The following is a 13,966-nucleotide window of genomic DNA, read 5'->3' as shown; positions in this document are numbered from 1 at the left end:
ACTACATCAGGGTGGAGTGTTATTTGTCTGATCTATATGGAGCTGTCAGTGGATCTGTTGGAAATGGAACAAATGTGGTTTTGGGAGTATGTTTAGGGAACACATTCCTTAAGAGCTGTTGTTTCTTTAATCTTTCTTAATGACCATATAGGTGGATTCAGATTTCAGGCCATACTTCCTTCACTTTTACAGTATCGGGAATTTTATATTTTTTAAATATCCTGGAACAGTGTCTGAGAGCTGCAGGTGATTTTAAATAATAGTATTTAAATATTACTATGTGGTGCCTTCCTCCATAGAGGGTTCTGGTACTAAGCTTTGAAAACAATGAATTTTCTTTGCATTGAATTAATAGAATGGCTATTAGGTAACAAGGACTAAATGAACTGCCTCCTTCAGGATGCACCTCTGTTTCTGCACAGTTGCTGCACTGATAATAGCTCCAGCATGAAGCATGTAAATACTTTCCAAGAAAGCTGCAAATTACTTATATATACACCTTGTCTGTTGGAGGCCTGGCCAAAGCTTAAGTTGATACCTATTAGTAAAATTCACACATCTCATTCAAGTCCTGAAGAAATTAAGATTGTTTTTGCATTTGTCTAGCACTGTGTAGTCACTTAGATCTCTGTCATATGAAGTATTTGGGTCGAAATACTACATGCTGTATGTTTGACCTGTTTAAATTCTCTTTGGAGAATTTTCTTAACCAGAAAATGTTTTTAACTGTTTTTGGAAAACTGTTTCTTGATTTTTGTTCTTTCAAGTAGATGTACTGTCCATGTACTTCAAGTTCTTGGAAGTCCATTCCTTCTCCTTCTTACTCATTTTTTCTTTAAAAAAGTCCTTATGATTGAAACTGCCAAATCTACTGTTTCTGATTGATAATGGGTACTTGCATACTAATAAAAATCACTGTAGTTTTGTCTGCTATACATTATGTTTGTCTCAGGACTAACCGAAAAATAGAAATGCTCTGCAGAGCAGCTTTGACAGCTTTTTCTTTGACCTGGTGTGCTTCTTCATTTAATGTAGCACTGAGCTCCAAGAGAGCTTCTATGAGTCATTGTCTCTCTTCCTGCTGTTCTGCAAGGATTGGAATAACTTCTTATTGCCCAGTCTCTGATTTCTAGCCTCCTAACCTGGCCAGTCAGCTTTGCCATCAAAGCTTAAAGCTGAAAAGATGTCCTTTAAAGTTGTTGGGTTTTTTTTCTTGAGAAGCCAGTAGTTATTCTGCTGTGTTTCGTTGTCCTCCGCTATTGATTCTGTTGCCTCTGTTTTGGAAGTTTTCTGGTTAGAAGAGTGAGACTGAGATCTTTTCAGCTGGCTTTGCCCCTCATAGCAGAAGTGCAAGTATTCAGTTTTGTCTAGGAGCTCTGTAGCTTGCAGTTTTCATAAAGAGCAGAAGAGTGCTCATTGCTTGGGTCTTGAGTCAGCACCACATTGATTCACTTTTGGAAGCCTGTTTTGTGGGTGAAAGGAATTTAACTAATGAAGTGCAGTTATTAGGGTGGGGGGGGAACATGCCAAACTTAATTTTAATAGGAGCAGTAGGTTTATTTCTCTGCATTTCTTCAGAGTTATCATTGTATTTGTTAGGGACAAGTGGATTTACATAAAGCAACCCTACAATATATCCAAGCCCTTTTTCATTCAGATAATTTTCTAATCCTGATTATGAAAGTTTTACTTTGTTCTGAATTAAGATTTGGTTTGAGATTTGAACTGCAAAGGCAGGAAAAAACATTTAACACATAAGAAATGATGTAATGGGTTTGTAACAACTCAGAAACAATTGTAGCACTCAAAAAGTACTTTGTATCTTGCTTGTATTTTGTAGATTCAGAGTATGTATGAGTAGTATATGTGTGTTAGTTTTGCAGTGGGAGAGAACACATGCTTTTTAAAAAAGTTGTGTTGAATTCATATTTATCAAACTTCATTTGAATACTTTATGAAACATTACATGATGTCAGTCATGAGGTATAGAGTGTGAATATGTATTATACCGTATATATACATATGAAATGTATATTATGTTTTAAATAAGAACTCAGTTTAGGTATGACTTACTGAATTGAAGACTCAAGTAGGGCTTTACTTTCTTTGCTTAAGAACTGATTTCCAGCAGTTTCCATTTGGATTCTGTTGCTTGGGTCCCAGATCCTTGTCCCTAAAAGCTTCTGTCAGTCAGGTACTCATAGTGCTGTAGTAGAGTGTGAAATTGGGATGTTTTCTTTTGGCAGTCTTGTGATCCAGTTTAAAAACAAATGACGGGAGGCAGGGGACAAAATAGTGAGAGGAAAGTGAGGGTAAAAATAGTCCATCTGTGTATATGTGAACTTATGTCAAGTTTCTGGAATGCAGCTGCAACTTGAGACACTGTGGGATGTCGTGGATGAAGGGCTGATCAAATGCTGTAAAGGTGTGGTCTGGCTGGTACTTAGGGCATTTATCAGCTGCTATGATAACTGTGGAGTAAAAGAACTCTCCTTTGAAGTGATGGAATTGCTTCCACAGTGAGCATTGTATCCACTTCTTGTGCTGGTGGATCAGGATGGCATTTTCCTGCATGTCTTTGTTTGAGATTTTGGTTTATTTTGTTCCCTGTGTTTTGCTCCCTGTCAGGTTAACAAGGAAAGGGATGATGGCAAAATGATTTGGGGATTTCAGTGTGATTTCCAAGGAGACTGGTCTGTGAGTTTTGGTGGATTTAAATTGGCCCAGTGAAATTTTTAATATATTCCTATAGGTAAATAACTTCTGCTGGCTTAGCTTCTGAACTGGTTTAACATAGGATCAGTCAAGTGCTAGTGCTAGAACCAATAAGAGGGCTGAAGACAGAGTTGTGGCAGGACTGATCTAATTCAACTAGGCTGTGAAGCTGTAGCCTAAAGGAGTTATTTTACCTGAAGCCACTTGTAAAATGTATTTTTGAAATTCACAGTAAAATTATTAAAAATGGGAATAGTAGGAAATAATGGAATAAATCTGGAAAGTTTGACATTGAAGTTGTTCAGAAGATATTAATGCTGCTTATGTTTGTAACAAATGGTATTGCTTACTCATGTGGATGTCAGCAATGGTCTGCTTTTCACAAATAAGATATTAATGCAGTGTAAGACATGTCAGATTTTTTTTTTTAAATCATATGGAGAAGATTCTTTGTTAAACTTAAGGTTTTATTTAGTTACAAGTTTACTGTTTGTTCTCTCCTTTTGCTAAAATTAGTCTTATCTTTTTGTGGAAAAGTGATTTCAAAGGCAGGGAAATGCATTCCTGTTTGAAGCTGCTGTGCTTTATGTATGTGACAGTGAAAGAACTTTTACTTGCTGGGAATCGAATCTGGGTCCTTCATTGGTCTTCCAGGATCTGTGTTAATATAGCAATAATATACAATATTATATTACAATAATATACAATATACAATATACACCTTATAATTCAGTAATCCTTTCTTGATACTCTCAAGAAACAACCTATTCATAACTTTGATTTCCAGGATATGTGAAGTTTGGGCTGGTTAATCCATGCCCCTGAGATTGGTGCAGTTGGTCAGAGCACAGTGTTAGCAGTGCCAAGCTCGTGGGTCCATGGTCCTCCTGGGTCCCTTCTAACTCTGATCCTGTTGTGGTGGGTTCAGAACTGGCATGGTGACATCGACTTCATGGGGAGCAGAGCTTATTTTCTGTGGAAGGAAGCCTTGTGCTTAGCAGAAACTGGGATTCAAAATGACTTTACCTGTGTGTTTTGTTACAGCGGCTTCCTTAGCTTGTGATCATAACCAGGGAAAAGATCTTTTGACAGAACATAAAATGTATGGGGGGGGGTGGGCTGTGAAAGATGGTAGAGTGCACTGTGTTCCTTCCTTTTGTGTCTTTTAGATCTTTATTTACTTTTGATCCCTTCTTATAAGGACAGTGGTGAAAGGAAAATCAATTACTGTAAGAGTAGGAAATACCATATTTTAGCATAGATGAAGCCACATTTGTGATTTATAGTTCAGGTTTCTGTATGTGGAAAAGATGAATTTTGGATGACTAAAGAGAAAAAATGAATGATTTTTACAAGCCCCTTTGAATTCCCTGCAGTTGCAAATTGTGCTGTTCATCCATATTTGAACAATTAACATGGAGTGACTTCTCATAACTTCTGTGAATGTAGTAGGGAAAGTGGAAGGCAAAAGTGAACACTATTTATTTGGACATTTATTAACAGAAAGTCAGTTGTCACTGAGCTCTTTCTGTTCCAAGGATATATTGGGTTTATATACAAATAGCAAATCAACTGGCTAGTACTGTCCTTCTCTACCTTTTCTTAATAAAAAGTCTCATTTCTAATGTGCAAAAGCAAAGGAGAAGCTCTTAATCTTTAATCTTGTGAATTTGCTAGCCATTTTTGTGAATTGCCATTTTAACTGTTGGACTGGTTTTGGTTTTTTGGGGGGCATTTTTGCCTTTTTTTCTTGATTCACCTACTTTCTTTGTGCCTTTCTTCTATTTCCTTCTTCTCTTGAAGATGATTCTTCAGTGGTCCTCAAAGAAGAAAGGCTTAAGTTGTAGAAAGTAACTGGCTGCTTCTGGAAACCATGGCATAAATTTGGAAAACAGTTTTCAAAGTCAAACAAAGCTGTGGTTTTTTCCTCAATTTTTTTGCGTTGAAAATTTGTTAGTAAAATCTGGTGAATCTTTTCAGTAAAAGTTTATTGTTGTGTGATGTATTTTTAGACTATTCTTTGTTTAGTGTGGTTTTTGATGTGGGTAAATAACTCTTTGATGTTGTTATGTCCTTTCTAAAAATAGTTTGGGAGTTGAAAAGTATTCAGTGTCTCCTGAGTCAGGCTCATGTTAAGTGAGTAGGAAATCATTCGGTCTGCTCTAATGGGGTTTGGCTCAACATCATGTCACTGTGCATTAGCCAAGCCTCAGCTACTACCATGCAGGAATTTTCCAAAGAATAAATGTTTTCTTTTCTTTTTAAATGAAAGAATTTTGTAAGGATTTTGTAAATCATAGTTGCTGTACATTTGAAATGCACACTGATCCTGCACAGTCTTATGCCTTTTTAAGTTGTTTTTATTGTCAAAAGATATTTTTAAAAGTCATTATCTGAATGAGGACTTGAAAAATAAGACTGTCTGATTATGTCACAGAAAGGAGAAGAAAGTCAGTGTTCTTCTGATTGTTCAATGGAAGATAGTTCTGATATGTATGGGAAGAAGCTGAGATGTTAGATAAGTGAACTTTGAGCAGCAGAAAAAAAATTGGCAGCTTTATAATTCTCTGGCCTCAGAATGAGAATGGGCGTGAACAGAGTAGCTGGAATTTCAGAATACCATTTCCATACCACCTTTAATGTAAAAGCATCTACTCTCTGAAAAATGGAAAAGGAAGACTTTTCTTAGTATATGTTAAAACTGCTGAGCTGTGCTTGGCTAACATTTTTCTCATCTGTTTTCTAGGTTTTGTAAAAGACACCGGATTAAATCGAATTCGAATGTTCCGTGTGTTCCGAAACACTTGTTGATGATGTCAGAATTAGTTCTTCCACAGTTCATCTTTAGTCTGATTCAGCATTTACGAGAGGGCTATAATGAGCCTGGTATGTTTTGGATTTGCACCTAACATATCTTACCATGCTGTTAGCTCTGCCTTGCAGTCTGTGAAGACACAGCACATGAATACTATCCCTAGTTGATGTCATTGTATTTTGTACCTCTCTTCCTAACAAAATTCCAGCCTAACTAGGTGATTTGATTTTATTACCTGCTGGCATGTTTAAATATGTTTTAGGGGTTACCTAGCATTGTGCTGAGCTCTTCCAGAAAATGAAATGAGATATAGTTTGAAATTGGTATGTGTGAATTTTAGAGCATTATGAATATATAAATTATTTTCATTTGCAATGGTTGTAACTGTTCTGCTTGTGACAATTTTGGCTGAATTGCATTACATCTACACCAAAAGTTCTTCTTCTGTGGTTTCAGCTCTCGATCTGCCATCGGAGAAGGACCTTCATAAAATTCTCCAGGTTTTGGAGCCTCATGTTTCCTTCCTAGAAGACTTGACCAAAATGGGAGGTGCAATGAGATCAGTTCTTACCCAGGTTTTAACTAGCCAACAGTTCTACAAAGATCTTAGCTCTGGTATGTTTGTGTTATTTCTAATAATTAGATTTTCAAACTATGAAGCATTAACAGCATAAGTTTTTATCATTTCAGTTTCTGCATGTTTTTATTTGACATCTCAAAACACAGAAAAAAGTGTATTTTTAAAGCTATTACGTTGATAGGAGGGTGAGCTTCAGCAGTGACTAGAAACATTTGTTTTTAAGACCTGTAAGAGCAAAAACATCTGATCTGTGTCCCAAATAAATGTATAAGAAAACATCTTTTCAGAAAAGTTTTTATAGGAAATCCATTCTAGCTTAGTACTTCCAAACTAGTCATAATAAGGTTATTTGAAGTGGAATATTTGTAACTCATTTTGGGATCTCTCTCACAGAGGTTACTGGAAGAAACCTGAATGGCAAAAGGCCATTGTCTGTCCTGCATTTCTGTGCAAAGCCTTTTTCATCTTTTTTCTTAAACTTTACCCTCTCACTGCCCCCCCACCATTATTTATTCAATCCTGTACCAAATCACAATAAATCTGAAAATGTTGGCAGTCACAGCTAACCCCAAACCCCTGGTGTAAATTAACTCCATGTTGTTTTCTTGTGATAAGAGTTCTTTGCATAGGTACAGAACAAATAGTGGTTACTGTAGTTTTAAGTTGCCATAACTGGCTTGGGCAGCAGCTACTTAAAAGAGCAGGCAATCCCCAGATCTTTATTTGAAAGGAGGAACACTTAGTAAAGCTGCCTCAGGAGCAGTTCTCTTTATTATTTCCTTCCTTTCTCTCTCCTGTTATAGTATTCAAATGGGAGTAATTTAATTACTCCTCTTTCCTATATGTGATGGATTTCCTGATACAGAAATACAGAAAGGGAATGGAAAGTAAGACATGCTTATCTGGACTCTTGAAATGGAGAATATGTGTTATTAAATTAAAATATTGTGGGCCATTTTTAAATTGCTTGCATAGAGTGTGACGCATATGAACCGAGGAGCTGCTTTTGTGCTTTAATACTGTTTTATGTGTGTATTCAAGGTGTTGGAGAGAATGCATGTGCAAAGAAAAGTCATGAAAAGTACCTCATTGCTTTGAAAGGCTCTGGGTTGGCATTTCCTGAGGATAAAATTGCATGTAATATGCAGGAACAAGGAGCTGGAACTAGCACATTATCTGTTCAAGGTTTGTGTAGAAAAATATTTTAAGGGAAAACTTGATTATTGATGGGTTTTATATAAACTGCTTTGGGTATATTTTTAAGAAAAACTAATCTTAATGAAACTTAGAGAATTACCTGTTATTTATTGCATTACCAAATTACAGGACTTTTACTTCTATCAGCAAAGCTAAGCATGTTAACTTCTTGTTGCTAATATGCTAAGCACCATTTTTCCAGTCATAATATTGGTGGAATTTGAGTAGGCAAGATGTAATTGCTTATAGTGAAATTTTGCCACTACAACAAAGTGATTATCAATCCACAGCCCTTCTTCTTATAAAGGTTCTGTGGATTTTATTTTGTTTGGTCACTAAAGTCCATCAGACTTTATTATTTATCAGAGTTTTTTATTCAATTTCGGAAAGAATGTTTGTTAACACAGCACACTGAAGTTCTGCAATGGCATGGATTTGCAAATCTCTGGTTTTGTATTGCTTGGAAATCTTACTCCAACTTCAGTCCACTGCTCTGTATCTTTTAAAGAAGATTAATGTAGTGTTCCATTTCATGCTGGCTTAAATATCTTAAAATACTGTCTTTTCAATAATAGACTTAATGAAAGAATCTCTGAACTTTTTTATTTCAAAAGGTTTGGCAGGGGGTACAGCAACATCAGGACAAGGGGATTCTTCAGATGAGGTGAGACTTTTTCAAGACTGTAATGACCTGCAACAGAATATTAAAGGGAGAGAATGCTTGCAGCCAAATCCCACAAATCTCATTACTTATACCTGCCCTACATTGTCCCAATTTTAGTAATTAGGAAAAATGGAGGTATAAAGGAATAGATCTCATGCCTTTGATTTACTAAGGACCTCTTGAAAAATCCTGAGGTTTGCTAATACTGTTCCAGTTTAATTTATGTATGTAACTGAGAAGAAACCTGTGTAGGTATTCCAGAAATCACTATCAAGTAAATTGGGCTTGATTAAAGCAAACTTAGAGCAGGTAATGCTATGAGTGGTATTAGCAGTTTCTGGCACTTGAGAATCCAGCTGAACTGGTGGTAGCAGCAGTGAGAATTTCTCTGTAGATAAATTCCCATGTGTAGACTTGACCTTACTTACCAAACATATGGAGTGGGAGTAAAAAGGAGAGAATCTCATTTTGAGTTGAGCTTTAATAAATAAGTGGAAGAAAGTTAAATTCTGGTAGAGTAATTTAATCAATTTTCTCAGCTATTTAAAATCTAATTTCAACTAGTAAGCCTTAGCAGACGTTTTGGTAGGGTAACATAACAGACTTCAAATAATGGAAAGAGATATCCCATATAAAAACATGAATCCCTCAGTGTGGCAAAAGCATTCATGGACTGTGTTTCATTTGATTCCTTGGAACATAAAATCTTGAACAGGAGGACAGGTTTAGAGAGGGCCTTTTTTCTCCTTTTGCAGAAAGGAAAACATGGGAAATAACAGCCATCCTACAGATTCATATTTTCCTTCAAACCATCTACTATTGTAGAAGTAAAATTAAGTACTGAACTGTGCAAAACTTTCCCAAGCTGTTTAGTTACCTGCAAAAGTACTGTCTTGATTTGTTATCTAGGTAAATTTTGTAATCTAGTGTTCCATCTGTGAAACAATGCTGCCATTAGATCTTGGTGAAAAAGAACATTTTTAACCTTTCTACACTCATTTTAAATAGTGGTGGAAGAAAATACTGTTAAAAGTGTGCTCTTGCCATATTTCTTAATTATAACATAGTTTTACTCTGCTCTAAGAGAATATAATCAGGTATTAAAAATGAACTGTAAATGCCCTGTGTAACTGACATGGGAGTACAGAGGAGAGGGAAGTTATTTTTCTGATATGCATTTCAGCTTTCCACCTGTACAGTCTATTTTGACTTTTGATGAAAGGTGTGAACTTCCTTTTCAGTAATTTGTAATTGCAAAGCAGCTCATTATTAAGAAAAAGATTATAAAAACAAACAATTAACTTTCTTTACTGATGGCTTTTTCAGGGCAGGAGACTTGAGTTGCAGAGTCCTGCAGTTTATAGTAATATCCCAACAAATTTGTTTTCTTTTTTTCTTGAGAATACATGGCCCCTCTGACTGGGGACTGGGCAGTGGCAACACCCTGAGAATTTAATGACTCATTCCTGATGGAAGTACCAGAGGCACCCTGTGATCACAAAGACCACAGGATGCCTAAGTATTCATATGTGTGTCCATATTAAAATGGATTTTCATTTTTCAAGATGGAGGAAATGAAAGGGTAGACAAAATCAGACCTTTCATTTACACCATGCTTGTGGCCAGTCCTTAGGTATAAAGTGTGAACAATCTTCTTCCCCAAGGAAGGATAGTAACTTCTTGAGATTCAGGTTCTTTATCATTCCAGAGGAGTTTGGAAGTAAAACATGGCATTTGCTTAGGGGAGAAGGATATTGAGTACTTAGTTTTAACAGTAGATATCTGTATTAATTATATCTCATTTTATTAGCTCCAGTAAGAATCTATATTTCTGGTTTCATTAGGACTACCAGTGTTGGCAAAGATCCATGAAACGTGTAGTATACTCCTGTGATGTCACATGCTTTTTTAAGATGCAGTGTTAGATTTTGTGAAGTGGTGGTGGAGATGTTTTTAACTTGTATTTCATTTTGGAACCTTTGCTGTTTAGTTTGTGGAGTACCTTGAAAGCTTCAGATGACAATTGCCTGTGTAAAATGTTTCTGTTATTCTCTAGGGAGCAAGCAGTTAGAATTGGCCTTGTAAAGGTGTCACAAATACTTTATTCCTGCATCAAAAGTTTATGTTGGTTAGAGAGTATATAACTAATTATATATGTTGCCAACTTTGATACACATTATGTTGGCTGATATTTTTTCTCTGAAACAATACCTGACAAACCCTGCAAGTGGATAAGGTAAAATCTTAGATGTGCAAAGATTAGAAATTTTGTAGTGTTAAACTTTTCTAGCAATGAGTTTTAGAAATCAAAGTAACTAACCTTACAAAATAAATAAAATAAATGTGGATGATAAGGCTGCCTGTAGAGGGAAAAAGAGAACTTAAAAAAATTGCTTTTCTCTAAAGGGTTGCTCACAATGCGTGATTCCTGTAAACAGTAAAAGTGTTTTTCTTGTAAGAATATGTTGAAGGTTTCTCTGTTTTAGTTTGGTAGTTAAACCAGAATTTTAAGAGCATGCAATCTCTTGGCACTAAGTTTCTAAGTATATGATTGTCAATTTTTAAAACTCTTCCTCTGCCCCAGGAGGACCAGGATGGTAGCCAAGGTGTGGGAAAGCGCAAGAGGGTGAAACTAAGCAGCACCACCAAAGGTATTTATAAAGTACTGATCTCAGTTCATCATGTTTGCTTTATGTTTGTCTTAAAAAATATCCAGGGGTACTCAATTCAGTTCCCAAGCACTGTAGTGCTGCACGTGACAGTTATTAGCATAGCATGGTCTGAAAATGACTAGCAAGTGAAAATGTGGTCATTGGCAGGTTGGATTTCCCTTGAGTGAGTACCTGTGTCTGGGACTCTGTTTGACCATTTTGTCACCTCTGTGTTGTAAGCTGACCTGCAAAAATTCATTCAGTTTTCACTGTGTGCAATATAGCTTTACAAAACAGGTGTTTGATGTATCTGTTGTTAACAAATTTTTTTTTGATTGTGTCACTGTGCAGTATGATTGTGTTAGCAGCCAGGCAAGAATGGTTCTCTCTGGTTCTGGTTGGTCTTTTAGTAGTTTGTTAATGTTTAAGGTAAAATACTTGAATTAAATCTCTCTTGAAACCACTCCATTTTTTTCTTCTAGCTTGAAATTAGTCCCTTTTGCAGTTTCTGGTCCAACATGAGTAGCATTCACATTGAGTTCACTGCAAGTTTTAATTCAAGAGCAACCATAGGCTAGACAAAATGGTTCTGTCTGGTACTTGAAATGTTTCTGTGCTGAAAAGTGTTTAATAATATTTAAATGCTATTGTTAAATAAAGAAGAATTTTTTGATTGTGTTTTTTTATTATGAGTGTGAGGAGACTGACATAGGAAGTGCGATGAGTTGAAAGCCTTGAGAAAAGAATATTTGGGTAGAGGAATTGTAGGGAAAGTTGGAATAAAGTTTCTGGAAGGTCTCTGGAATGAAAGTTTGGAGCCTGAGTTTTAAATGCAGAGGTTCTTGAATCAATGAAATAGTATGATGTGAGGAGTATGGGAAAGTAAGATTGATTGTTTCTAGTGTTTCCGGATTTAAGGAAAAATGATGAGGAAGCTGAAAAAGCAGAGAACTAAAGGTTCTGGCAACAGTGTTGTTTAGAGGCGATCTTAAAAACGATGTGAGAAAGATTGTGGTAGAGATGTGGAAGAGGCAGTAGTTTTTGGAGATATGCAGGAAACATAGAGGCATCCAAGTAAGGTTCTCTTACTTGGATTTAAGAGGCTGTTAGCTTGTCTAAAAGATGAATTAGAGTCAGGCAACACAAGGAAAAAATGCTGCTGTTCTGATGCATAATAACTCATTAGGGAAAGAGGCAGGGAGGAAGCCCAGATTTAGAAGCTTCCTGATCAGAAAACCAATATCAGCAGTGGCATTTCAGGATAAGTGAGACTTGAATTCCACATTTCATTTTCCCCCAGGATTGTAGTCTTCCCCCTCTGAGGCATCCCAACATGGACTATGATCATGATGTTGATAGCTCCTAATATCTGCCCCAGAGGAGGGAGTCTGCCAAAGGGGGAAGGGTAAGTATCTGTTTTTATTAAATATCAAATAGTTTTCTGAAGTTTTCAGTATTCATATTTTATGTCCAATAGGGTATAAAATAAGAGTATGAAAAGAAAATTTTGGAAAACTGAGTATTGAATAAAAACAGATTTACCTTTTCTATATAAGCAAACTCCCTATCCCATCCTAGCTCTGCAGTGGTACTGTCTTCATCAGGGCTATATACTGAGGGTATATTGGAATGCTACATCTTATATTCCAGAGAGATATTTACAACACTCTGTGAGGTGTTTTGTGGCACAAAGAAAGAATAAAATATTTCTTTAAAGAAAGTGCAGTTTTTCAGCTGAGGTTCACTCATGCAGGTATGGGACTGAGTAGTGAGAATTTTTTTTTACTCTGTTTTAAAACCTCATCCTGCCTCCATCTGAAATACCAGATGATTTTTAAACCCGGAGACACTGGTTTTTTTAAAAAATAAATTTAAAATCTAGTGATGCTTTTCAGAAGAGTAGGAACATTAGTCCCAGCGTTCTTGATAAATGTTCCAGGTTTGGTTAAGAGCATTCTGCCTACTCAAATTATATAGCAGGTGTAAGCAGGTGTGTATTGTTGTGTCCCTGCCTCAAAGTGCTGCATGGAGTACTGGATATGTCCTGTTCACCTGTGCTGTGTGTCAGAGAAAGCTGCACACTCAGTGACAGATACAGGCTTGTGTCATGTCCATGCCTGCTGTTCTCACTCAGAAGCATTTGGCATGTGCCTAAACTTGTGCTCTCTGTTCTGTGGGCAGAGCACTTCAGTCTTGCATGGTTACCAAGCTTTCCTGGGCAGTCAAATCACACATGCAACTTCATAACAAGAGATGAGGAAGAGAACATAAATGAGCATCATATGTTTGTTGCTCTAGGTGATGTGTAATACCTTTCAAATTAGTTTAATATTTATTGATATTACAACATATTATAATATCTTTTATGATTATATAAAGGTAGTATTTTATATCAATGCTTGTCAAAAGTACTGAATAAAACATATACATTTTTTGTGACTTGCTTGAGTCTTGAGGAGAACCCTAAAATTTAAGTCTGGGCAAATTGGTTACTTGCCTGGGGAACTCTGACACTTGCTAATGGCGGAAAATTGAGGTAATTCCTGCTTAGGAAGAGCACAAATGTCTGTCTTGCCTAGAACAGGCACAAAGCTATCCAGTGCAGTCTCTAAAGCTGTCACACTTCAATGAAGATGTGAGTCTTCAAGGCCAGATGATGTTCAGTGCAAATGTTTTTGGATGTGTGCAGATGGCAGCACTTCATGCACTCCTGTTGGAATATGTGATTTTGTGTGGAGCTCTGTATCCTCAGGTGTAGTTGATTTCTAGGTATAGAGAAGCAGTAGTATTATTACTTTAGTCCTCATGTGTTACTGGAGTGAACACCACCTGTTGTAGTTGTAAAGCATAATTTATCAAGAGGTTGATTATTTATGAAGAGTTTTTATATTTTAGTTTTTTGAAAACAGAGTTAATGTGATTTATGCTCTATCAAGTGATCATTTCATGCAGTTTTTTCTAGCAAAGGTCAGATTGCAGCTTTGCAATCAGGAAACTGATCTGCTTGAAAACACAGCTGACAAAATGGAAAGATCCTGGACTTGATTCCTATGTAGGTGCCCCACAGGGACCTACTATCAGTATGAGTAAAGGGGCGGAGTGAGTGGGCAGGAAAGGGGAAAGATGAGAATGTCTCTCCTGCTACTGTCAGGGGCTAGTGCCTCCTGATTATCTGGGTATGATAATTTTTGTATTTAAAAAACCCAGCAAACAGCTTAGTGGTTGGTCAGTCAGTGCATGTACTGCTTTGAAAGTAAGAATAAAGGATACATTATTGCTTCTGTTTATTTTGCTTAGAGCTTGGTAAAGTTGTTTAGCTAATAGAATTAATCACTTAATCATAA

The 13,966-nt window shown here is 36.4% G+C and overlaps 1 protein-coding gene across 4 annotated transcripts in view; it reads left to right on the top strand.

Annotated features, from left to right (window-relative positions):
* The window catches only part of UBR3 (ubiquitin protein ligase E3 component n-recognin 3), a 97,318-nt gene that overhangs the window by 6,564 nt on the left and 76,788 nt on the right, over window positions 1-13,966 (top strand). For all 4 annotated transcript variants that reach the window (XM_074548513.1, XM_074548512.1, XM_074548511.1 and 1 more), the window contains exons 2-6: window positions 5,462-5,601; window positions 5,987-6,145; window positions 7,152-7,295; window positions 7,922-7,971; window positions 10,556-10,622. In XM_074548513.1, the coding sequence (XP_074404614.1) occupies window positions 5,462-5,601; window positions 5,987-6,145; window positions 7,152-7,295; window positions 7,922-7,971; window positions 10,556-10,622 (560 nt within the window). The remainder of the gene's footprint in view (window positions 1-5,461; window positions 5,602-5,986; window positions 6,146-7,151; window positions 7,296-7,921; window positions 7,972-10,555; window positions 10,623-13,966) is intronic.

This window comes from Zonotrichia albicollis, chromosome 10, assembly GCF_047830755.1.
Source record: "Zonotrichia albicollis isolate bZonAlb1 chromosome 10, bZonAlb1.hap1, whole genome shotgun sequence".
In the NCBI taxonomy this organism is placed as follows: Eukaryota; Metazoa; Chordata; class Aves; order Passeriformes; family Passerellidae; genus Zonotrichia; species Zonotrichia albicollis.
This window is presented reverse-complemented; position numbering and strand designations above follow the sequence as displayed.